This window comes from Crinia signifera, chromosome 9 (assembly GCF_055691185.1).
Source record: "Crinia signifera chromosome 9, ASM5569118v1, whole genome shotgun sequence".
In the NCBI taxonomy this organism is placed as follows: Eukaryota; Metazoa; Chordata; class Amphibia; order Anura; family Myobatrachidae; genus Crinia; species Crinia signifera.
The window spans coordinates 71,929,160-71,956,073 of record NC_139225.1 but is presented as its reverse complement, the minus strand read 5'-3'; the positions used below and the strand labels follow the sequence as shown (position 1 = coordinate 71,956,073).

General features: G+C 45.9%; 1 protein-coding gene across 8 annotated transcripts; it reads right to left on the bottom strand.

Moving 5' to 3' along the window:
• Positions 1-2,026: 2,026 nt before the first annotated feature.
• Positions 2,027-26,143, bottom strand: LOC146036609 (mitochondrial ornithine transporter 1-like). Of its 8 annotated transcripts, none has more exons than XM_083160550.1 (7): positions 26,122-26,143; positions 16,538-16,613; positions 7,114-7,372; positions 4,945-5,112; positions 4,543-4,709; positions 3,830-4,006; positions 2,027-2,359 (listed from the first exon to the last, which is right to left on the bottom strand). In XM_083160550.1, exons 1-7 carry the CDS (start codon positions 26,122-26,124, stop codon positions 2,232-2,234), a joined length of 978 nt encoding a protein of 325 aa, XP_083016676.1. In that variant the 5' UTR covers positions 26,125-26,143; the 3' UTR covers positions 2,027-2,231. The 8 variants fall into 8 exon arrangements, with proteins under 8 accessions (XP_083016676.1, XP_083016680.1, XP_083016681.1 ...); XM_083160554.1 differs by having other exon boundaries at positions 3,848-4,006; XM_083160555.1 differs by having other exon boundaries at positions 4,945-5,085.
• Positions 26,144-26,914: the final 771 nt, after the last annotated feature.

Here is a 26,914-nt window from a genome sequence, read left to right as displayed (position 1 = left end):
GAGACCAAATAACATAAGAACAAACAAGATTTTGGTGAAACCAACAGCAGGGAAGATACAGAGAATGAGTAGTGTAGGAATCCAGAACAGCCACAAAACATACAGAATGTTAAAGTCAGCAGACAGTGAGAGCTCTCTCTAGACTGAATATACTAAAATAAAATCATGGAAATTTAATTTAATTCAACATCAAATCACAATAAACTTTTTTATAAAAAAAAAAAAAAAAACCTAAACAGTGCGAGGGCTGATACATAAATATAAGCGTAGAGGGGAAAAAATAATGACATTTTACCAATAGCGAAGCTAACATAAGGTATCTAGCACTATCATCTACATGACATCATGTATACATGATAAAATAAATAGTATAAAAGCAAGATTTATAACTTTGAAAAAAAATGGCAAAGGTGACACATATAGGCAAACGTGACAATAGAACAATAGAATATGCAAAAGCTGGTACCTGGAGAGAGGCGATAGTAACAGTGTAAGAACAGGGAACAGAATGACCCGAGAGAGCACTGCCCAGCGGAAACCTAGCACGTGGCTCTATTTTTAGTGTCAATGAGCCCCAGCCCAGCTCCAAAGATGGAAAGAAGAATGTCAGCAGCTGTGGAAGGTGACAGACAGGATAACACAAGCCAGACTGTTAGGAAAGGACAGGAAAGATCTGGAGAATGGAAGGGGGGGGGGGGGGGGTTATGCAGGGGACGACAGAATGCTGAAAGCTAGAAACAAAAGTGAAAGCTGGAAACATATTTTATTTATTTATTAGCAGTTTCTTCTATAGCGCACACAGATTCCGCAGCGCTTTACAGAGAATATTTGAACATTCACATCAGTCCCTGCTCCATTGGAGTTTACAATCTAGATTTCCTACCACATGTACATGCGCACACAGACATTCTAGGGTTAATTTTTTTTGGGAGCCAATTAACCTACCAGTATATTTTGGGAATGTGGGAGGAAACCGGAGTACCCGGAGGAAACCCACGCAAGTACGGGGAGAATATACAAACTCCGCACAGTTAGGGCCATGGTGGGAATCGACCCCATGACCTCAGTGCTGTGAGGCAGTAATGCTAACCATTACACCATCCGTACTGCCCCGTATATATAACACATGGTGGGAATAGAACCCATGACCTCAGTGCTGTGAGGCAGTAATGCTAACCATTACACCATCCATACTGCCCCATATCAGAAGAATCTCCATTTAAACAAAAATAGGGAGAAGAAACGGAATATTACCGCCCAGGATCACATTGTAAAATGCGACCATACCACCTTAATGTATCATCTGCCAGGCGCAGGGACAGGGCCCGTCCCTGCGATGCCTGGAGCCGGGGGTCTGCACATGCGCGGTTACGTGCCGACCCCCCCACCACCCCGCTGACCTGAGCGGCAGTGCGATATGTAGCCATAGGCTACAATGGGCTATCGCCATATCAGAATGGCGATAGCCCAGGGGTGCGATGCCGGGCTGCCCGATGTTGATACATCGGGCAGCTTCGCATCCCTCATAGAAACCTATGGGGGATGCGGCCGGCAGCGCTGCAGGGATCGGAGATATTTAATACATTTCAGTGCTACTTTAAATGTGCGGTTAACCCCCGAAAACTGATGTTTTTGGGGATTTAGCCACAAATATTGCTTGATAAATGGGCCCCTTAAATGGTTAGACAGACATGGCTGTTGTGAAAAGCAGAGAGTGAGAAGTAAGATTTCTCGCAGCAGTGTATGGCCATCCGATCCCCTTGAGCCCAGGTCCTTCTGCATGTGACATATAGCATGCATTGGATGTCAGACGTGCAGGCAGGTCGACCCCCTGACTCCTATCCGCAGCACAAGGAGTCGCTATTCGTATCAGATGCGATGTCTAACATGTGATTTGGTCCGATTTCCCATTCTGATCTGTTGGAATTGGGTGAAATCGGCCCAAATCGCTATAAATTATTAACAATTTCGAAGATGATGGAACCCGAAGTCACCATTCAATACCACAGAAGAAAGTCACACTGTATTCTGTATATAATATTTTATTACATGAACCATGCTCTTGGAGATATGAAAATAATGGTGATGGAGAAGACACAGAGGCAGCAGTATTCTAAGAGATCCCACGGCAGGGCTTATACTCTGCATTTATAGTATACAAGGACAAGATGAGCTTGATAAGCTGTATGAAGAGAGTCAGAGTGTACTTGAAATCCTGCCGCTCTGGCTTCTCAGCTCTGAGTGTATGAGCATCCTGTTAGTGTCCTTTTTGTCATCTCGTAGGCCAGGAAGAGAGCAGCATTGGAGGGAAATGCCCTGATCACTGTGGGCATTAGGCCACTGTACAGAGTGAGGATCCCTGTATAATAAGAAGGAGATAATGTCAAGACAGCAGGTTCCAGACAGCTGACAGACAACGTTTATTCAGACAGTCGATAAATAGGTTGACACTAAGGGGTGTATTCAATGCCGCAGCGAGCGGCCAGCGAGGGGGTTAAACAGCGAGGATTGCAGAAAACCAGCGATCCTCACTGTTTAACCCCCGCGCCGGCCGCTCGCTCTATTCAACGTTCCGGGGAAATCCTCGATGTCACAGGAAGGCGAGAATTCCCCAAAACAGCGAGACCCGCGGCTAATGCAGGAGACTCGCGGCTAAGCGAGCCTCACTGCTTCTGGAGCCACATACGCCAATTACCCCTCGCTCAAAAAATGGAGCGAGGGGAAATTGGCTTATGAGAGGTCTGCGTTGAATAGTGTCAAGGTGAGTGGTGACAGCGAGCAGGAAGCTCTGCTCGCTGTCACCACTCGCCCACAGCATTGAATACCCCTATAAAAGTTAGACATGCATTATCATACCTCCCAACTTCTTAGACTCAACTGTCCACCACCCCCTGCGGGTTGGATGTAGGACTGTTAACAAAAAATAAAAATCTGCACAATTTGTGCTTTAGAAAAAGAATAAAGGAATGACTGAAATAGGCATGTAGTGGGTTAAACATCCCAGGCTGTGTTTACCTAAGGGAAGCATGTGACTCAGCATCCAATAAGGATGCAGGGATGGCAGAGTTAACTGCAGGAAGAGGAGGAGTCTTCCTCTTTTTCCCTCCTGCCCTCCCTACCCTGTATTTGGATGTGGGTGTTTCTTTGCATTGGCTGTTTGGCTGGGAATTAACAGCAGGTTAATTAATCTAAGGTCTTCGTTAAATGAGGACTGCTTGTATATAGTTGTTTTTCGGTGCACTCACCTTCGTTGACTATAGGCCTTTGCTGGATCACCTGGTTGGGGACAGCAACACCACCCGGATAGGTGGGCAGTCAATGTAGAAGGCTGAGCGGATACCGTTTGTTGCTAGGATATTTGTTGATTAGGTAGGATAGTTGTGGGTGGAGATTAAATAATTAGCCATTCTTTCTTGGCCACCATTAATTAATTACAATTGAATTAATTAGTTTAAAGTGCTTTTATAAATACAGCTAACACTTTCTGCCAAACCTAAGTCTCCGAGTCGTTACTTCAGGTTTAGTTAAGTGTCAACTTTCATGCAAACACAAGGTCACACATCCATTGCTAGGATGTTTATGCATTTGTCACAGTCTAATATTCTACAAGGAGTCTGCGGAAATGTTTAGGGATCGTAAATAACCCCTATTCTGATTATTAGATATCCCACAAGGTTTTATATAAAGTTTGCAATAATGCAATGCAGTTGACTCCCTTACGCATTGCTGTAGAGTCAGTGTGCTTTATTCACAGTATCCACAACCTTACTATTGAATGCTAGTATCATTCCCTAGGACCACACATAGTTATCTCTTCACACCTGCTCACATGCATGTGGACTCTGACCTTCTGTCCTCAGTATGTGCAGCAGGGAGAGTAAGAAGCCCTCAGGATAGGATGCGCCAGACAGAACCTGGATTCTTGACTTCACGGAGTCCACCGGATACACTGCGAGCCAGAAACAGGCTCCGCCCACACCACCACTCACTGTGACCACCAATGCACCTGCAAACGGCACAAAGCATAGAAGGGTCACATTGTTGTAAGGGCTCGATTGAGGTTGGTTCGGTAAGCTGTGAACATCGCAGCTTACCAAGTGCCTGAAGGGGATGTGTAACGAAAACACAACCCCCCGCATGCCTCCGCTGCAGGAGAAATCATTTGAGGGTCGGCGACCATTGAAAGATTTCTCCTGCCTTCACAAATAGAAGTCAGTGAAAACTGACTTTTATTTGGTTGCGCCTGGACGTCAGCTGCTCACCCCGGCAGGCATTGGCCCGCCCGCACACCCATGGGAATGCCCAGCGTTTTCATGGTAACTCCCATAAAATGCTGGGCATCCCTATGAGCCCCATATGCTTGCGTATGGCACGGCGACAATGCAAGTTACTGAAGCCATTCACAAAGGGGGGCTGCACATGCGCATAACAGACCATGTGCAGTCCCAAAAACATTGGGATGGTGACGAACTCTGTATATTGCAAGTCAACCAGAATCATCACCCCCTAAGTAACTTAGCCCACAGGGACCTTCACCCTCACCTGGTTGATGTGTGGAACTTTGATTAAGAATACTGCAGCTGAGCTCATAACCACCAAAAAAGAAGAAGTATCCTGGAATCTCCCTCAGCCACGTGCTGCTGAGGCCACGAAACAGACCAGACACACCTTCTGTTTTTAGGATATCACAAACAATGGACCAGGGTGTGCTAAAAGTTAGGAAGTGACATGAACAAAGCTAAGTAACACTCATTTTATGCTAAACAATACACTTAAACCCCGTTGCCCTCATGGTCTTAACCGCTTTACAAACAGCTAATACAGCAGCAGCAACAATACACCAGATATATCAACACATTGTTGCTTCCCTGTGCATTGGATTTTCTAAAGCATTCAAATATTAGGATTTTCCTTAAATGTGACTCTCCATTACTACCCACTGACCTTTTATGTGGCATATTCTTGTGACCAGACACCCGCATTTCATGCTGTGTCTGCATGCGACACTTTACCAGTTCAGTTGGACAAAGGACTAAGGAGGAGAAGACGGAAGCCAAGGAACCCGCAGTGGCCTTGTGGTAATCTCTAGTGGGACGTATAAGGGGATAAAGACTGAAGTGGTAGAATAGAAAATACATCCATTATTTATGTCAATCATACAGGAAGGGATCCCATAAATGAACATACTGAGTGTATGCTAAAGGCCATTATTCTGTATACTTAACCCTTTGAGTGCCAAGTGAATTTGTCAAAATAGGTGTGACAATTGCCAAGCAAACATTTTTATTCATCATAATGATCTGTAACATTTACTTTACATAGGATATATATATATTTTTAAAATTTTTCAATGTATATAACAAATGTGAGTGACGCTGGCATTTTAAGCTGATATATTGCACATCTCTCACAGATATGTTGGCACTCAAAGGGTTCATTTTAGATTGAATGCCAAAGCTGCTCAATGCCGCAGTTACTCATAAACTACCTTGAATGCAGGTACAAGACAAACCACCTCCAAAATGGCAGCAATTACACAAAACACACTATAACTTGGCCCTTTTGCTCCACGGGTGGTTTCTGTCCTCCCTGAGCTCGCCTTAGAGAGTGCAGGTGTAATGTCCCAGGCCAAATCCCCACCTGCCACTGAAGTGGAGCTCCTGAATTCTGTAGTTTTGAATGATATGTAAATAAATTTATGACGTGATTAATAAAAATTATCTTAAAGTTAAATTAAAGTTTCTAGGTTTAAAAAAAAATTAACCCGTTGTCAGGACAATTCTAGTCATAGTAGAACTCCAGATTTTGTTCCACAGAATTCATTTTAGGTATGATAATATTTAACACCTCTCTCATCATTATCATTTTTTTTTTTTAGTTTGCGTCTTTGTGCTGTGCACACAAAGCTGTTACTGTGCAATGCCTGAAGTATCAGCATTGCACGGGGGGCATGGCCACGTGGAGGCAATCGTGCTAACCATGGCCCCACTCCATATGATCAACTGGCCGCCCGCCCCCATACTGCCTCACTGAAATCGCCGAATCTGACTATGCCCATTTGGATAGTGAAATAAGAACAATTCTGATAAAAAAAAAACCACACACATACAACATGAAAAACCTGTGACAACCATTTTCATGTTAACCTTTGCTGGTTTCAACCTTTCGCCAATTTCGACCAAGTGTATATTGACTCTTTAGGTGTTGAGTCCAGTCAAGTCTATAATGCAGGCCTCCAGTCTTATAGCAGACCAGTCTATAATGCAGGCCTAGTCCAGGCTTATAGCAGACAAGTCTACAAAGCAGGTCTACAACTTGGTGACTACTGTATAAAAGATCTCCAATTTGCTGACTAGTAATCAGTAGACAATCATTCTGGTGGCTAGTTTAAAAAAAAAAGTGGAGACTCCAGTTTGGTGCCTAACATATAGCAGACATCAGTCTGGTAGACAGTGCACACCAGAACCCAATACAAGAACTCACAGCACCTCATTCCCTAAGCTCTAATCTCTTCTCATGTGTAGGGGAAAGAGCTGTCATCCAGAATTCCAGGCCATCTTAACGCATGAGCTAACTTGGCAACCGCCCTAGGGCCCCACAATTCTAGGGGCCTTCAAGCAGGGGTTTGCTGGTGCCTCCAGAGTTTCTTGCGGGGCTCGTAGCGATTGCTGCCCGGCTGCTTTGGTTGTGAATTACACAATATCAGAGCTGCTGGGAAACATTCTCTACTAGCCTGCAGCCAAACAGTTACTGGCTGTAAGAATGCTAATTGCTAGATAGCTGAGAGCAGGAGACTCTGCAGGAAGTTATGATTTTTTTTTAACTTAAGTAGGGGCACCAGTGCATTGCTGGCCTAAGGCCCACAATGCCATTAAGATGGCCCTGCTGTCATCAGACCTCTACTGACAGTCACACCCATATATTGTACCCTAAGGAAGCATTGCATCAGGTTAGGCACCTGTCACTTTGCAACGGTTACTTCTGCCAATCCCACTGACCACAGCTGAGTCCAAGGTAACTACATGTGAAAGAGGATACAAGCATTCACAGACAGAGCTATTAAAACTAAAGCAATTTTTTAAAACACTTGTAAAGTAACACACTAATACACACCTCAGTTGTGATGGATCTTGCAGCCCCAGGGTGTGAGACACAAGATTCTGACAAAAACCATAACACGCAAATAGCACTGCATTTTCTGATACATTTGCTACCAAAGCAGGAACGGTACCATGATAGAACCCACGGAATCCCTCTGTGTGGTATGTGCGCACTATGCAGTCCAGAAAACCTCGATACATAAATGGGAAAGTCTGCATCTTAACCTTGGCCGTGTCAAAGGGCTGTCCACTGAACACACACGCCGCACCACCTATAGGATACAAATGGAACACAATGAGAGGATGGCAGAACGGTTTGGACTTATGTGTTCACAGTTTTGTTGGTTATATTAAATAGGTTTAGCACAGCAGAGGGAGGCGTGTTATAAAGTGCAAGGGGATGTTCTGTACTTTAAAATAAATGGTTACTAAATAAACATATAAATAAATTAATGTAGAAACTGCATTCTTTCTGTGTGTCTATAGGAGCCGAGAAACATAATGCGGGTCAGTAAAACCCCAGTTTGATTATAGGGTCATTTATCAAATTATACATAAAATAACAGTTGATACTAGAAAATTAATTTTGTAAACTTTGGACTCCTCCCTTAGTGGGATACAGGAGGCATGAATCGAAGAGGGGGGGGCTATGAATTGCTGGGGTATGGTCGCAGACAGGGGATGATCCTGCATCAGAGGTGGGACAGAGCCAGGGATTTAGGTTTATGCAGAGCTGCCTTACAGAGCTCTGCGTCTGAGCTAAGACACAGCAGGGCAATTTCAGGGCATTTTCTAAGCGATTTAACTAGATCGCTTAGAAAATGCCCCTACATCGCTCCGTGTGTAGGGCCCATAGCAATAGCGAATGTGTGGCCCCATGCGTCACTATCGCCCTGTAATTAATATCCAGCATGCTGGATAAATCTAATTAAAATCGCCGATCAGGGCCAGGATTCTCACCGGAGAACACTGGCCCTGACAGATCGCACAGCACACATCGCTGGCACATCGTTGTGACAGTGATGTGTGCTGAATAATCTAGCATTGCTCAGCAAAATTTCCCCTTATGTAGGCTAGGCCCCATTACTCTCCTAGCCCAGCCCCCCATTGTTTAAAATGTTAAAATAGGTGGAAGGCAGCCAAATATTTTGTGCCTAGTGGCGGCCTCAGGGGGTGCGGCCTTCAGTGGGATGACAGAGCTGCTCTCACACCCGTGTCCTCGGTCTGCATATGCACCTGGCACGGAATGAAAACTCCCTCATAGTCACGCACACTGCCACAGCTGGGTCTGACCGCTGTGGCGGGGACCAGTCTCAGATCACGTCCTTGCTGGGCCTTTGCGCTCGGTTTATATACATTTCACCGCTGGAGCCAAGCACTGGGGTGCACTCATCAAGGTCTGGTAGGCACACGGGTCATGTTGCATCTTAGAATAGGACTAATATTGTACAGTTCTGGATTTATAGTGATAGTAGTGTACATGTATAGAATAACAGTGCTATATAAGGCAATAAATTCACTTTATTATTAATAGTCATTATGTACTGCAGAGTCACTAAAGTTGTGAATGATCTGGTCACTGCTAAGTCTAAAGGCCACTACTCACTACTAATTCTTCTAGATCTCTCTGCTGCTTTTGACACTGTTGACCACACACTTCTCATACAAACACTACAATCCATAGGTCTTAAAGACACAGCCCTCTCTTGATTCTCATCCTACCTATCTAACCGCTCCTTTAGTGTTCGTTTCTCTGATTCTACCTCCTCTTCGCTACCTCTTTCAGTTGGAGTACCTCAGGGTTCAGTTTTAGGTCCCCTGCTTTTCTCAATCTATACCTCATCTCTTGGCAAACTAATCAGCTCTTTTGGATTTCAGTATCATCTGTATGCGGATGATACTCAGCTCTACCTTTCCTCCCCGGACCTGTCCCCATCTGTATTGAGCCGTGTCTCTGAATGTCTTTCTGCTGTTTCATCCTGGATGTCATCTCGCCACCTCAAACTTACTATCTCAAAAACAGAATTAATTTTATTTCCGCCAATAAATAGTAGTTACCAACCTGATATCTCTATCACTGTTGAGAAGATGACAATCACTCCTACTTCTTAAGCTCGCTGCCTAGGTGTTATCCTTGACTCAGAACTTTCCTTTGTACCCGACATTCAATCTGTCTCAAAATCATGCCACATGCACCTAAAAAATATATTTAAAATTCGCCCTTACCTTACACAAGACACTGCAAAAACTCTAATCCATGCTCTCATCATCTCACGCATTGATTATTGCAATAGCCTCCTTACTGGCCTTCCCCAATACAGACTCTCACCACTACAGTCCATTGTGAATGCAGCTGCAAGGCTAATCTTCCTAGCCAGACGTTCATCGTCTGCAAAGCTACTCTGTCAGTCACTTCATTGGTTACCTGTATTCTACCGTATTCAATACAAAATTCTTTTACTTACACACAAAGCCATAAACTACACCAACATACATATCTTCTCTTAACTCAAAATATCATCCAACACGACCTCTACGCTCCTCCCAAGATCTGCGTCTCTCATCCACACTCATTACTCGCTCCCATTCCCGACTGCAGGACTTTCTTCGGCCTGCACCCACTCTGTGGAATGCCCTCCCAAGCACAATAAGACTCTCCTCCAGTCTCCAAACCTATAAGCGTTCCCTAAAAACTCATCTCTTCAGGCAAGCTTATCAAATTCCAGAACCAGTCATAGAACCTTGCATTCTGGTGGAATCGATGCAATAAAGAATACAGTATCTATCCTTATGTATCAATGACTATTTCCCTATAGATTGTAAGCTTGTGAGCAGGGCCCTCCTACATTTTGACTGTCTGTAAATGCCCTGTTTTGTTTTAACACCGTCCCCTTTGTAAAGCGCAATGGAATATGCTGCGCTATATAAGAAACGGTTAATAAATAAATAATAAATACTGTATAAAGATAGCCAGTCATCACATTCAATATTTGTAGATCTTTTTTCCTAACAGTATGTATTACATAATCCCAGTGGTATAACTATAGCACCGCAGACCCCGTGGTAGTGGGGAGGTGCAGAGAAAGTGTGGACGCCGTGGGTCTGTGGGGCTATTGTTACGCCGCTGCTGCTGTCTGCGGCATCTTTGGCCGGGACCCGCAGCCAGAGGCTAAGGCTTCACTGACCTTCAAAAAAAAATGTCTGCCCCATACAGCAGACACTTTTTGAGGATGATAGAGGCGGCGGCCTAAAGGGGGGGGGGCGCGCAAAATGAGTAGTTACGCCACTGCACAATCCTTCCTTGTGTAACTGCAAGGCTGTTAAATATATGTCACACCTGATAAGTTATCATATCTTGTGAGTAAAACTGATCTGCTCATGCGCTAATTTTTTTACAATGTAAACTTTTCAACAATTACTACAACATAACGATTTTTAGAACAGGGCAGAAATTATACTAAAAAGATGCCATATTTTTAGCCCAACTTTAATTTTATTTGCCGTCTAATATGGAATTTAGAAGTTATGTAGTCATGACATCTTGTGGCACATGTAGATACTGCAGTAGCCATTTCCAGGATGGGTTTTTTAGATGCCGTTCTTAAGGTTCCCCTGACTGCACACATCTTGAAAATTGCGGTAGCACATCATCATAGCCAAGTTTCCTGTGCACTTCTATATGGCGAGAGATAAACTTAGGGATGTTGGCATTCATGAGGTCCTGGAGTTCCAACTCTCCTCAAGCCATGAACCAAATTCCCCATAAAAAAAAAAAAAATAGGCAAAAAACAGCCATTCTGGCCAGCTAGAAGTTTTATATGATTGCTATTCTTTATTAATGAAGGAGTCCCCATATGAGAAATATGTGAAAACATTTTTTTTATTATTTTTCATCTTTTTGCAGGCTTTTAGTTCACAGAGCAGGGGAGTTAATTTTATTTTTTTATACAGATTTTATTTATTTTCTGGCTGAGGATATGTTGTAATTTTTTTAATGTATTGAAATGGATACATTTTAGATGAATAAAACCCCTACATCCAGCCCACTATGTTTATTTATACCTACAGGCAGGAAAGATATGTTGTTACTAGGGGTGTGGGTTGTTAGGTCTACAACAACTAGGTCGACAAGCATTGGGTCGACACCACTAGGTCGACATGGGTCAAGGTCGACATGACATTTATGTCCACACAAGCATAAGGTCGACATGGGGTTTTTCACTGTTTTTTTTTACTCGAATGTCGACACAGTCCACATGGACACCGTTTGAAGTGCACCGCTTTGCTCGGCACACTATTTTATTCTCCCACCACACCCTAGTGGATGGTAGGGCATGAAATACCGCCTGTCAGCACATGTAGGCTCAAAAAACAGTGAAAACCCCCATGTCTACCTTGCCCATGTCGACTTTATGAACTGTCGACCTAAACCCATGCCGACCAAGTGGTGTCGACCCAATCAGGGCCACCGACAGGGGGGCACTGTGGGTACAGCTGTCCCGGGCCCCGGCTTCTGGAGGGGCCCGGGCAGCTGCCCACAGCGACACGGTGCCACCACCCACTGCTGGACACCTCCCCCACCCGGCGGTCCCCCAGCTCAGCCTCAGTGATAATGCAGAGTATACCGTGGGGCATGACGGTGCTAGTAGTTCTAAGAGTTTCTGCTGCTTACGGCGATTCTTCTAGCAGGCAGCACTAGCAGCCCAGGGCAGAGTGGGACACACTACTAGGTTGAACTCGACGGACGCAAATCTTTATTCAGCCTCACCTACTATGTACAATGTAAATAGAGCTGGCGGCTGCGGTTTTTCCACGGAGTTCGGAGGGAGCGATGGAGTACGCTGAGCAGGCCAGGAGACAGGCAAGGCACCCAATGTATGACAGAGAATGCGGACGCGACCCGGGAGGGGGAGGGGGGGGCGGACCTAAGGTCAGTCCCAGGTTCCGCAAATCCTAGTGGCGGGCCTGGATCCAATGCTTGTTGACCTAGTTGTGGTAGACCTATTGACCGTATCCCATTACTAGTAGGAGAATCCGAAGTTATTAGCTAAGGACTTCAGTAATAATATGGTCTATGCAGGGACGTTTCTAGAGGTGGACAAGCCGTGCAGCAGTCCAGGGCGCCACACGGCTTGTCCGTCTCTGTTAAACAGCCGGGGCGCCTGGCAGCTCCCCCCAACACCGCCTCCCTTCCTTCTCCTCTCCCTGTCCAAACAGGCAGTGGGCACAGCTGATTTCCCAGGGGAGGAGAACGCATCGCGCTTCTCTCCTTTCCCCTCGCTCACTGTGTCACTGGGCTGTCAACCAATCAGAGTTTGCAGGCCTGCAGCCAATCAGGAGGCAGCCCGCGAGAATGGCCACCGGCTCAGGTACACAGTGAAGGGGAAGGGAGAGGCGCAATACGCTCCCCACCCCAAGGAAGCAGCAGCAGCAGAGGCGATGGCAGCGGGGGGAGACTCAGAGACAGTGAGTTGTGCTGCTTCTGGCACTTTTGGGTCATATGTGTGGCACTCTGGGGCATATTTGGCACTATGGGGGGCATAGCTGTGTGGTACTGTGGGGGGCATAGCTGTGTGGCACTGTGGGGGGCATAGCTGTGTGGCACTGTGGGGGGCATAGCTGTGTGGCACTGTGGGGGGCATAGCTGTGTGGCACTGTGGGGGGCATAGCTGTGTGGCACTGTGGGGGGCATAGCTGTGTGGCACTGTGGGGGGCATAGCTGTGTGGCACTGTGGGGGGCATAGCTGTGTGTGGCACTGTGGGGGGCATAGCTGTGTGTGGCACTGTGGGGGGCATAGCTGTGTGTGGCACTGTGGGGGGCATAGCTGTGTGGCACTGTGGGGGGCATATCTGGCACCCTGAGGGCATATATGTGTGTGGCACTGTGGGGGCATATATGTGTGGCACTGTGGGGGCATATTAGTAAACGGAATCAGTTGTGCGGCAGCGGCACGTGGGGCATAATGTGTAATGGGCATCACAGTGTGGGGTGTAATAGGCATCACAGTGTGGGGTGTAATAGGCATCACAGTATGGGGTGTAATGGGCATCACAGTGTGCAGCGTAATGTGTAATTGTCATCATGGATAAACAGTGTATAATGATTTAAGTAACCGGTCATTGTTTGGCCTTGATCTGTGAGGCGCACTAGGTCACTGTGTGGCCTTCAGCCCACCAACTTAAGTGTGGGAGGACAATGACAATTCCTGCAGTAACCAAATGTCTGGTCATGCAGGTTGCAAAAGTGTGATGTATGGCAATTGTTTTCCTGCTAGACCACGCCCTTATATTAAGCCACCCCCCTATTTCTGCACATGCAATTTCTTCGATACCATGTTATGTATTTGGGGGGGGGGGGGGGGGCGCATTTTTATTTATTCGCCCTGGGAGCTAAATTCTCTAGAAACAGCCCTGGGTCTATGGTTTGAAAGATCTACAGTGTCTAGTCAGGCAGTCAATAGGTTGACAACAAAAAGTCAACATGCACATGGTTGACATTGACAAGAGGTTGACACAAAAAAAGGTTGACCATTGTTTTTCATGATTTACAATCCATGTGGACTCCTATTGGGAATAGTGAAGTGCGCCAGGCACCAGACCCGAAGCATGGCGAGGGTACATGCTACACTAATTTGGTGTTCATGTTCTCAGGTGTTGAGATTTACTCCCCAAAAAGTCACTGTCGAACTTGTGCATGTCGACCTATTGATGGTCTACCTATCCTGTAGATCTTTTTATCCAGAATCAATACTACAAGGCTTATCGGGTTTTGTTGTCTTTCCTATGGTAGGAGGTAGAGGTTTTTCTCTACATTCAGGATGAGTCTGGTCTGAAGACTGCAGGCTAACCACAGAGAGACTGGACTAACAGGTGGAAATGCCAAGGTTTCCTCATACTCACTCTGCTGGGAAGAGGGGAGTTCAGGATCATATACAATAATTATTTGTAATCTACCATAGATTTGGAAAATTAGAGGGAATTTCTCAGCAGAAAAGTAATTTTATTATTTTTCTCTGAGTGGTCACTTTTTGTTTACTCACTAAACTCCGACAGACCAAATTGAGGAGTACCGAGTAGTCCAGACTCCGACCACCAAAATCAGGCCAGGTAAAGGGCCATTTTCCAAGAAATCTCATATCTTGTGTGTTTGATGACATAATTCAATCCAGTGTTGAAGCAGCAGGTTGAATATATTTTTCCCATAATTCTCTCATAGTGGTCTTTTTCTGTCACATGTAAGGGTACTGTGAGGAGGCTTAGCTGACATTTTAACATTTAAGTATGTAGGATAAAGATTGGTGACAGTATCAGTAACAACACGCATTGATGCATTTCTTCAGCAAATCACAGGGAAAATGGCACTGCAGCCATTTTCCTGGTGATTTGCACATGCAGTAAACTCTAGCACAAGGCCAGGATCTAATACACTGCCAGAGAGGAGTCAGGAAAGACTGGTCCACTCTTCTCTTAAACCCAAATAGCAAAAGTGTATATACAGGATAGATTAAGTGCGCTACAGCAGCTAGTTAAGTCCACACTACCCAAAAGAGGTTCTCCTTTAAAACCTCCACCACAATCAGATATAACATACAAAATGGTAGTAGATTTATCCAGCGCTATGTATCAATTCCTCCTGAGAAGTCTTCCGTCTCAGTGTATACTCCACATGTAGGGAATATCAAAGGAAATATCTCATAGTGTAACACTGTTAGTTTATTACATACAAGACATTAAAAACATATATTCTTCACTGTCACAACCAGTGAGTACAATGAAGAGACTTTTCACATTGAAAAGTCTCTTCATTGTACTCACTGGTTGTGACAGTGAAGAATATATGTTTTTAATGTCTTGTATGTAATAAACTAACAGTGTTACACTATGAGATATTTCCTTTGATATTCCCTACATGTGGAGTATACACTGAGACGGAAGACTTCTCAGGAGGAATTGATACATAGCGCTGGATAAATCTACTACCATTTTGTATGTTATATCTTCTCTTAAACCGCCCCTACCTTGGTCTGTGGGTTGCACCAGTATTCTGTTACATTGCCTGCAGCTACAGTAAAGTATAACCTGTAACCTTACTAACAATATCGGTCTTTAAAATACATTTTATTTAGCAATAAACTTGAAGTTAATACCGGAGACGGGGAGGGGGGGGGGGAGTCGGGGGTAAATGTTATTGGGTCTAAGTTGCCAAAGGCCAGGATTTCATCCGATAAGGACCATATTTTTAAAGAGGCAATCATTTACAATGCAAAACTAGATTGGCGCTTTAAAAACACGCCCATTTTCGGACAAAATTCCGACCTCCAGCAATCCGGACCCTATTACATTAAATCCCGAGCGCGAAATGCACAGAGAGAGGCAAGCATGGTGGTCTAAGATTTTCCATTTTGCTGAAATACGAATTTGCCTTTTCCATCCCATCTGGGGGCACTGCACAAACTGTGTTAAGAGGAGAAATTGAGAAGTAGGTATTGAATAGTTTAACTATTGGAGCCGAAACTCTCCAATCCAAAAAGGTCTCTCCCCATGCCAGCTCACCGCCTGTATCATGGCAGCTGATTAGTTGGTACTTTATCACCACATTAACACTGTCCAAGGCTTAGAACAGATATGTCCTCCTATATCGTAACTGCAGTCATGTTAAACACCCATTCCAGTCAGGAGTGCATTTACTAATGCAAACGTTGTGTCATTCTATGACTTGAGGGCCTATTTACCATAGGATCACCTGGGTGGGATCTATCACCCAGGATCGCATTGCAATATATGCTATCGGCGAGATGTATGTCCCTGCAGGCACAATCTGCTTTGCTGGGTTCCGGCGAGTCTGTGCATTAATGGTCATTCTCGTACCTTGGAGTCCGGGCCACCATTTACTCTTCTTTCTTACCCTACACCACCATTTTAAAACTTATTTAATAGTATGCTAAAATTCACTGTAAATTACTATAAATGAACATTAATTATATTAATAATGTATGAATTAACAAATGACATGTTTTTTTACTGTTATTGATCCTTTTTAATGAAATCCAAGAACAAAAACCATGCAAATAATTTTGGGCAAAGCCAAAACATGGGGATCCGCGCACATCTTTAATTTCCACTCTGTGTGCAATGCCCTTCGGATGCCTTCAGCCGGCATACCCAAAAAGGTGTGTGGAATCCTGGAATTTTTGTCAGTGCAGCATTCCCAGAGATGATGCTCCTCCTCAGTTACAGAAGCATTGCGCTGCACATTATGTCACTGAAGCCTCTTGCGGTGGCATCAGGGTGTGGTCTGCACCCCCCAGTGTAGAGATGGCCATTGAGGATTCAAAACCAAAATTGGCACCCTTTAGATAGGGGGGCAATACAATAAAGAAGTAGTCTCTGGGTGACAATTTCCCAGCTATGTTGATGACAAAGTAATTGCCACTTACCCATCGCTCCAGATGTCATGTTAATCAGAGCCTGCATGGAGTGGGTGGGATGTCCTTGATCAGGTGACATATCAACCTGCAGCAAGAGCACAGCTAGCTTCAGAGAGATTGTAGACATACAGACCATTATACATCACATGCATACACGAACAATACAATACATATATATGCAGTACAGTATGGTTTCCATAATCTTTAATTATTTGTTCCTCTGTTCTATGGGCTTAATGCAGCAATCCTCCCTTCACAAGTTGTCTAAATCATATTTCCAAAATCTTTCCATTAACAATAAAAATACTGGGGATAGGACATAATTTTATTTATATAGTGCGCTTTCTCCAATAGGACTCAAGACGCATAACAGATAGAATGAATGTAATACAGTACAGAAACAATGAAGTACAGAAAAGATTTTCATAAACAATATTTGTGTTTTTGACTGTGTTTTTGACGCATTCTAGAGTGGGGGCCTCTCGCACTGCGTAGGGAAGGGAGTTCCATAAAATCTGGAAAAGGACAAAAACTGTTGCTTTGACACGGTACTTGGAGTTTGATTTAAACAATATGACTGAAGGTTTTTGTCCTTTTTCCTGGGTTTGTGAGCACATTTCTGATGTGTCATTTGCTCCCATACAGTACCATATTTTTATTCCATCCAAGCAACTAGTTGGATGTTGGAGGAAAGTTGGTCTGATGTGTGGCCAGCAGGGCCGGTGCTAGGGTGTTGGGCGCCCTCCTGCAAACTATAAATTTGCGCCCTCTCTCCCATACCTTATGATTGAGACAGCGCATGTCACATTACACTGCATGTAGTGTCACTGATTAACCAGGCCCTGCAGCCACCACCCTGTTGCTGCACCACCAGAAACACCATCTTACCACTGGCCGGGTTAGCAGGGGCTGATTCCAGCTGCTGTCACCCTCTGGTTATTGGTGCCGCCACTGATGCAGGTGGGGAGGTGCTGATTTCTTCTGATGCCACTGACTGCCTAGCACTGCTGCCGCTGGATGGTGGGAAGACAATGGTCCCAGCTGCTGATGCTGACTGCTTAGAGCCACTGCAGCAGAGGCACTGGTCTCCGCTACGTCGCTTGTTGAGGAGTGGGCGGCGCTAAGCAGTGAGTGGCAGCATCAGGGCCAGTGTCTTCCCACCTGTGGCAGCAGCGGCACCAATTTTTTTTCCAAGAATAATGCTGAGACAAAAAAAAAAAAAAAAGGAGGTAGCCCCCACCAATATACTTAATTTAAATGTTGGGCGGAAGAGGTGCCCCCAGCTGCCGGCACCATAGGCAGCTGCCTAAAGCTGCCCAATGGTAGCTCCGGCCCTGTATGTATGTAATATATGTGCTGGATAGATACCCTAGGGATTACCAGCGCTGTGTAGTCCAGAGTGGCGGGCTTCACAGTGCATAATGGCTTATGGTGATTCCCTCCTGCCAATGCTCTTAGCGCTGGCTATCCCTGGGGTATCGATCCAGCACATATATTACATACATCATGATAACATGTATGTATGTATATATTTGCCTACCGATCTCCCCCTCTACTGCTTGGTTGGTGCTGCTCCCATTACCCAGTAAAGTGAAATCCCCACTTTCCCTTATGTTAGCCATGTTCCCCTCTTGCCCTGGGTAAGTGATATCCTGACTCCTGTCATCACTTCCCCTTTGTTGGGGTACATACCGTTTATTTTGGAGTATGTACATACATACATACATACAGTACCCACTGCTGCACCCGCTGTGCTTCCTCATTCACATGCAGTGACAGCGGCACATGGTCACCCTCCTGTCTGCACATACTGTATCGCACACGGCGGCTCCGGGCTCCTCAGTCAGACTCAGGCACACTGCACCGCAGACTTCAGAGCGCCGAGCCTTGGATACAGAGGGGGAGCTGATCGGCACTCCCTCTCTGTGTACAAGGCTCGGCGCTCTGCAGGCTGCACTATGTAGTGTGCCTGAGTCTGACTGAGGAGCCGCCGAGTAGGATATAGTGCAGGCAGGAGGGTGACACCGTTCCACGATCACTGCATGCGGTGGACTCTTGGAGGACAAGGAAGGAGCCAGGTGACCCATACAGCTACGGTACTTGGCAGAAGCAGTAGGTCAGAGGGGAGGGCGTGCCTCTCAGGGCCGGCGCCTACCTGCTTTGCAGGCTGTGCTGAGCGGGTAGCGCCGGCCCTGGTGGCCAGCATAAGATGGGACTTTTTCTGCTTTTAAAACATGTCCCTTTGCCCATACTTACCTACCCTAATGCATGAGATTTCCTGAAATAGCAGCAATCTCCCTCTCTCCCTCATTTCACCTAGCCCACATTACACTGTTACATTTTTGGGGTAAAAAAGGAATTAGAGACAGATATTTACACTGAATCATCAGTGCCATTTCCAGTAGCTCTTACTAACTGCTTTGGGCTCATCTACATTTGGATATAAGTCATTTTAAAAGATTCCTCTCAGATGTAGCAGTACACACCCACGCTTGTAGGTTCCACGTTCACAATCTCTTTTCACAATCTCTCCTTATATGGAACTAGACACACCCTTTGGGTGGAGCCTGACACGCCCCCTCAATGGGGCGCTGTGCAAAATTCTCCTGCTAACTATAATCTCCCTGAAATTAGTTTTCAAAAGTAGGCAAGTATGCCTTTGCCCCAATCTAATTACTATATTTTAAAAGCAGAAAAAAGTGACTTATTAAATTACTGGACTAGATCATAATGAACTAATCATCCAGCTCAGCAGTTCACTGACTCGTACAACCCTAATGAGTCAGTCAGCACAGTTCCTCTAAGCTACTATGTGTGGCACTGCTGTGCTCAGGCAAATGCATTATTTGAAAAGGAAACCAAACCTATAATAATAGGCCTACAAGAAGAACTACCCTTCATTCGCTCTTTCAAAAGAACTAGTTCACTCACGAACGACACTTCTGTACACACCACAGATCCCCCAAGGAAAATGGCCACCCGCAGCGCCAGCCATGTGGCAGGTACCCCTGCCAGGCATCCCAGATGCTGGCATCCCTGGTGATCGCCGTGCTGGAGCTGCAAGCCGCACTCGGCTCCCTGTGCACAGGGAGTCACCTTTCCCCGGTGCCCGGCTACGGCGGTTCCTAGTCGAGGTCACTCACCCAGTCGTCGTGCTGTGGCCATTGGTGCCAGGGGTGTTGGAGTGGCAGAGCAGGCATCTATAAGATGCCCAGCTCTGCTCACCCATGTAAAAGATAAAAAATAAATTGAATCAAGTTGTTGCAGCCATTCAGTGACTAACATGCATATGGTTAACTAAGAATAACCTACCAAGTGGACTTACATTGGGATGCAGGCAGGTGGTGTTGGCTGGGAAACTTGGCCACTCTTCCAGGTGGCCTGGAGCCACACGATTTTCCAGGAGCCAACCTGGCCTTCTCCAAGACACCTGCACATTTGCATTGTCACGGAGTTTGAGCATAACATTACTTCATTGACGTTTGGGGAGACAATGTATTAATCTGCATATTGCTGCATTATATGCTGCGCTATATAAGTAACTTAATAAATAAATAATATACATGACCGGACATTCCGCTGTATGTACTGAAGCTTCTGTCACTGTTACTGCAAGTATATCTGTACATTTGCACAACAATAAACCTCTCACATATCAAACATTGCTCTACCCAATTCAGAACACAAATCTTGTCATCAAGCCCTGCTCACGTCATATATTATGCTGTGAGAAAAGTTCTGGACAAATGCCTATTTCTTTATTTTAAAAGAGAAAGAAAAAAAAGAGAAGAGCACTGCTGCTCTTATGGGCCTATTTATTAAGGGGGCCTGGAATTGCACTTCTGTAACCAGACTCGGACTGGCCCAGCGGGGAACCGGGGCATCTGAGACCCCCTGCCACTATACTCATTCTGCATAGTAAATTACTTGAATAACAGGGTTCTAGCATGTAAGTCCCCTTGGTAACAAGCATGGGAACCCCCTTGCCCCTGACACGCATATACAATTAATCCCCCCTGGCAACTAGCATGTAACCATCCATAGCAACAAGCATGTAATTTCCCCTAGCAATGCGCATGTAGAGTCCCCATGGCAACGAAAATGAAACTGCTCGCAAGAAGCATGTATCCCCTGGCATCGAGCAATATACCTCTGACAGAGTATGTTCAGATGGGGCTGGCTTCATCTTTGCTAACGCCAGCCCCGCCATCACGCCAGCCACGCCAGGGGGTACGCGTGCACGAGACGGACAACGGACAACCTGGACAACGGAGCCTTCCTTCGGTCCCCCCCCGCCGACCGTCGCCACCCTAACCCTGCTCGTCTCCCTGAAGACGAGACGGGCAGGGACACGCAGCGTCCCCGCTGAGAGACTGGGACGCGCGTGCGTGTGAGACGCATGCGCGTCCCAGTTCAGTGAAGCCCCTGCTGCTGGCGCTCGGCAGCGGGGAGGGTCTGGCGAGTCCTGGCCAAGGATGGCAGGGGCTCCATCTGTAGGTAAGTGGCACAATATGTACTAGGCATTATGATTGAAGTCATTATGTGTAATATGCATTACGGCAGGGGTGACCAAACCAGTCCTCAAGATCTACCAACGGTCCACGTTTTCCAGGTTACCTAGCTGGTGCACAGCTGTAGTCAATACTAACGGTCACATTTTCAAACCTGCTGCATTCATTCCTACTATAATACCACAGGTTGCCTGGAAAACATACACCGTTGGTAGATCTTGAGGACACGTTTGGCCACCCCTGCATTACGGTGTATGTGTCATTGGGCCTTATTCTAGTTCACTCTTTCTGACAAAATCCTTCTTAAGGTGCGTACACACAGGGCAATATGATAGCTGGCAATATATTGCTCAGCAATCATATTGCTCAGTGTCCCATTTTCATCTGCGACCAGAGATGGTCGCTGATGAAAATGACACACAGCCGGGAGAAGAGGCAGGGGAAGTTTCTGGTCGAAGGAGCATGCTCCTCCGACCAGCGACCATAAGGGGACTGAAAACGAGAGCGCGCACCCGGCGATTTATCGCCAGTGCACACTCCAATCACTGGCAATACAGTCGCTCAGCGTATTGCCTACGATAAGTGTACCGTGTGTACACAGCTTAAGATGGACAAAACCATGTGCACTGCAGGTTGGCTGATGTAAATTGTGCAGAAAGAATTAGATTTGGGTGAGTTATTTTGTTTCTGTGCAGGTTAAATACTGGCTGCTTTATTTTAACACTGCAATGTAGATCTCACTTTGAAGAAAAACCCCACCCAAATCTTATTCTCTCTGCACGTTATATCTGCCCCACCTGCAGTGCACATGGTTTTGTCCATCTAAGAAGGATTTTGTCAGAAAGAGTGAACTAGAATAAGGCCCATTATGTGTAATGGCCATTACGGTGTGTGGCATTATATGTATTTGGCATTATAGTGTAAATTTTTGCAGCGTGCAGGATTTGCAAATACTCATTATATTTGATATTTCCCCTGTCAGGAAATATTGGCACAGATTGAATACCCCACTATATGAGACAGCTATGGAGAGGACAGAAAAGCTGTGTACACACGGGGGCGATAGGGGCTGAAATCTCTGGGAATATGGTCGCTGGTGACCATATTGCCAGTGATGGGAGTGTGCCCTGGCGATAAATCGCCGGTTGCGCGCTCCCGGTTTCAGCCCCATTCTAACCAGCTGATCACCTCTGCAGCACCGCCGGCCTAGGTTCCTTTTCATCAGCGACCATCTCTGGTCGCTGATGAAAAGGAGAAACTGAGCAATATATCTCTGCTGTGTGTACGGGGCTTAAGAGAGATATGCGTAATGGGCTGCTAGAAAATCCATGGGCCATTTAGTACCATTTGCCCCCCCAGACTGAAATTTGCCAGCCAGCCCCTGCATAACCTCACCCACCTAATTATTACAAGCAGTGGGGAGAGAAGCAAGTAGGGCTGGTAATAATTATGCTATATTATGCTCAGTCCTGAAGCCTGGCGCAGCGTAGCCCATGCAGTGTGTGTGGCAATCTGGCTGGTATACAGCTGCAGAGAAGGTAGCAGTGCACGGCCGGCCAACTGCTGCAGTCACAGTGTGTGTGCAGCCAGTGATCATAGCGGTGCCTGTAGTCATCCTCCTCTATGTCTGCAGCATAATTGAAACAATGGGAATACGAAACAAGGCTCAAGAGAATGTGCAGCCTGAAGAGGACCTTAGGATACAGGTAAGGCATTGGCAGGCTCACCTCTTTGGTCAGGAGGTCACACCCCTTAAAGAACATGACCACGGCCCTTGGTGGGCCCCTATGAGTGCATTTCTCTGATGGGCCCTTTATACCCCAGTCCGACACCGTCTGTAACCATCATAATCTGGACCCGTTTAGAGCTACAACCTTTACAACATCAGTTACATGTAAACCCATAACACACATACATACAGGGTTATGCAGACCTGATTGCTGCTGTCCGAATTCATAAGCCGAACGACTGCGCATGTGCTGTCAGGGTAGCAGAAACTTTTTTATTTGCAAGCCGCAAATTTGACAGGAAATCGCCATTTTGTGGGTGGTAACAAGATGTTTTTGGGGAGTGTCAGGGCAAAACGCAGGCATGCCCGGACGTGATCAGGTAGGGTGTGTGACATCAGATCTGGCCTCGATCAACCGGTCTCTGTCGCAGAGCTGTGCACACTTGAACAGACTGGGAAAATCTTTTGTGGTGAGTGAGTTGCGAATGGATTTGCAGCTGGACGATGATCAGCGATATTTTGCAAGTCATTCGCAGACTCGCAAGGGGTGGGATTTACATTTGCTGAGGCGACAGCTAACTTATCGCAGGCCGCAACAGTTGCGCACAGCAGCGATCAGACCTGAATACCCCCCCCCCCCCCCCCAGTCAGCTAGCAGTGGCTAATATTGTACAACACCACACATTTTGTTAGTAATAGATACAACATGCATTGATATTACAATGAGTAGACAGCACTATGCATTAGGTTATGACATTAAGGGCAAGTTACAATTTCTATAATTTTTTTACTTTTCAGAAGAAAAATCTCCCTAATATGTTCAACACAGTTGTCACATCAACTATTAGGAACTAAACATAGATTACATCACTATACAAAATATATCAGACATATGCAACTTACCGTAGGTCATAGGTGTCGGATTGGAATTAGCTGACTGGATAACCCTACCATACAATTGTGCAACTCACATTAGAACAGTCTGTAAAATGCACCTTAACTATTTAGCTGTTTTCCTATCCACACACAGTGACTTTTACCTACCTGATTTCCCTCTCAGCAGGTCTGAGAAGGTGCCTCTGTTAATGCAGTGTGGCTAGCCATTGTATTTCTGGGACCACACCCATCAGCATGGTACTGTTGAGGATTTTTAAAGCAAAATTTGGCTCCCAAATTAAGTGTGGTCATATAGAATAGGCATATACAAACAAGATGTATGTTTACTGCCTTATAACCAGTGGACACTTAATCCTTCATGGCCAGAATCATTTTTAGATTTTATTCTGTTACCTTTACTAGAAGTAACTCGTAACACCAGGGAAGTGATTACTCTATAGGGTGAGGTTCATTTTTGACAGGAGCCAATTAACCTACCAGTATATTTCAGGACTGTTTAAATAAAACAATCACGATTTTTAAGGACTGTTCCTTAAGACGTTCATACTGATTCATGACAGCGCATGCCATACCTCCCAACATGATCCATGCCAGGAGGGACACAATGCGCTGCTCCTGCACTTCCCTCTTAATGTATGATTTCCATCACCTGTGTTGAAGCACCTTTCTGATCAATTAACCTGTTCAACACAGATGAGGGTAATCATAGATTAAGAGCAAAGTCCAGGAGCCGAGCATTGTGTCCCCCCTGGAGAGGGTAATGTTGGGAGGTATGGCATGCTGTGGAAACAGGTACCCACAGCATTTGAACATACCTCCCAACACTATTCTCTCCAGGAGGGACACAATGCCCTGTTTCTGGACTTGCCTCCTAATTTATGACTACCATCACCTGTGTGGAAACACCTGTCATACAGGTGATGGCAATCATACATTAAAAGGAAAGTGCAGGAACAGCATTGTGTCCCTTCTGGTGAGGGTCATGTTCATACTTGTCTACGGGCTATTTCATACGCTCCGGCTCCTGCCGGGCGGCGAAATCCTGCACGGCCAGGAAGCCGTGCCGCACACAGTCGTTTACAATGGTGGGGATGGCCACAGCCCGGCAGCCGTTCCTTCCAGTGGTGGGATCCGGCTGCAACCAGACGGCCTGGCCGTGGCCGTCCCGTGTGAATGAACACAATTGTGTCCATTATTAACTACAGTTGTGCGGCACGGCTTTTCGCCGACCGGCGGGAGCCAGAGCGTGTGAAATAGCCCTACCTGACCCTCTCAATGCAGGAGAAATGCTCTGTTTCTGGACTTCCCTGGTAATGTATGATTGCCCTCACCTGTGGAGAGCTAGGTAAAGGTGTTCCACCACAGGTGCTGGCAATCATACATTACCAGGGTAGTCCAGGAGCAGAGAATTTTCTCCCGCATGGAGATGGTCAGGTAGGCAAGTATGGTCATGTTGGGAGGTAGGGTGTGGTATAGGGTTCCGACAGTCAGGATCCTGACAGTCATTAGCCCGACTGGCCGGACTCAGACAGCATGGCGAGCGCAACAAAGCCCCTTGCTTCGGGCACGGTGGCTCGCTACTCTCAACACCTATTCTATTTTCCCTCTATTCTATTCTCCCTCGCCCTTGCCATGCTGCTGGCACGGTGACTCGCTACTCTCAACACCTATTCTATTCTCCCTCTATGCGGGTCGTGGACCCCCACGAGGGAGAATAGCCAGTGATGGTCGGGAACCCGTCTGTTGGTGTTTTAACAGTCGGGATCCCATCCGGCACCCGGGAGGTATGTGTGAACAAGTACAAAAGGAAGGTACACTCTCGCTTGGGTCACCAAACCACAACAAACAGAGGTATAATACAAATTAAGTTCCAAATTAAGACCTGATCGCACATCTGCAATTTTGCAGATGACTGAGAGTCGTTAGCCGCCCCAGACAGAAAGAAAACCCACCCTGTGTAAATCTGCAAGTAAATTGCTGATATGGGATCTAGGTCTCCAGTAACTAGGTCAACACCACTAGGTTGACACGCATAAGGTTCGACATGGGTTAGGTCAACATGGGGAAAGTCGACATGGGGTCTTTCACTTTTTTTTTAGCCGATGTGTGCCATCCACTAGGGTATGGTGGGAGAATAAAATAGTGTGCCAAGCCTTAGCACGGCACTGTGCCCGAAGCATGGCAAGCGCAGCAAGCTATGCGAGTGGACGCGGTGCTACATTTCAGTGTTCATGCCGACTGTGTTGATATTAGGGGGAAAAAGGTGAAAAACCCCATGTCGAACTTTTGGCTGTTGACCTTCCCCATGTCGACCTTCAGCCATGTCAACCTTCATGCATGTCAAGTGGTGTTGACCTAATGCTTGTTGACCTAGTTACTGTTTATCCAAAGATCCCATTCCAATTGCTATATGGCTGTCCACTCTCCTGTTGCAGAACCATACACAATTCACTCACCATCTAATGAATTTCCCAGTCTGTGATAATGGGCCTTATTCTAGTTCACTCTGTCTTACGAAATCCTTCTTAGATGGTCAAAACCATGTGCACTGCAGAGGGGAATATGTAAAATGTGCAGAGAGAATTAGATTTGGGTGAGTTATTTTGTTTCTGTGCAGGGTAAATACTGACTGCTTTATTTTTACACTGCAATATAGATTTCACTTTGAAGTAAAACCCCACCCAAATCTAATTCTCTCTGCACAAGTAACATCTGCCCCCTGCAGTGCACATGGTTTTGTCCATCTAAGAAGGATTTTGCCAGAAAGAGTGAACTAGAATAAGGTCCAATGTGCATAGGTCTGACCCTTCGACCCTTCCACAGGCAGACAGGCTGATAGAGGCTGTCGCTGATGTCACAGACCCTCCCTTAAAATGCCTGGGCGCGCTTGTTTTTTCTGACTCTCCCAGAAACTGACTCCCCCACTCCACCCCAGGACACCAACTTTCTGTCCATAAAAAAGTGAGGAGTGAGGTGTTTGCGATTAGATATTTCCCCTATTTCTGTTACTATTTTGACATGCAAACTTGAGCTACAATCCGTACTCATGTGCAGTCATTTGATAATCGAACGGATTGTGAATATGCACAAAAGTGATCAAATTAACTCAGGCCCCAAAATATCACTTTATTATTATGTATGTATTATTAATATGACATACAACATAGAAAACACATTGTGGCGCTGTAGAGCAGGGTTGGAGCCACAATGAAGTAATCATTCAGCCATGCACTCTGACCAAACCAGTCC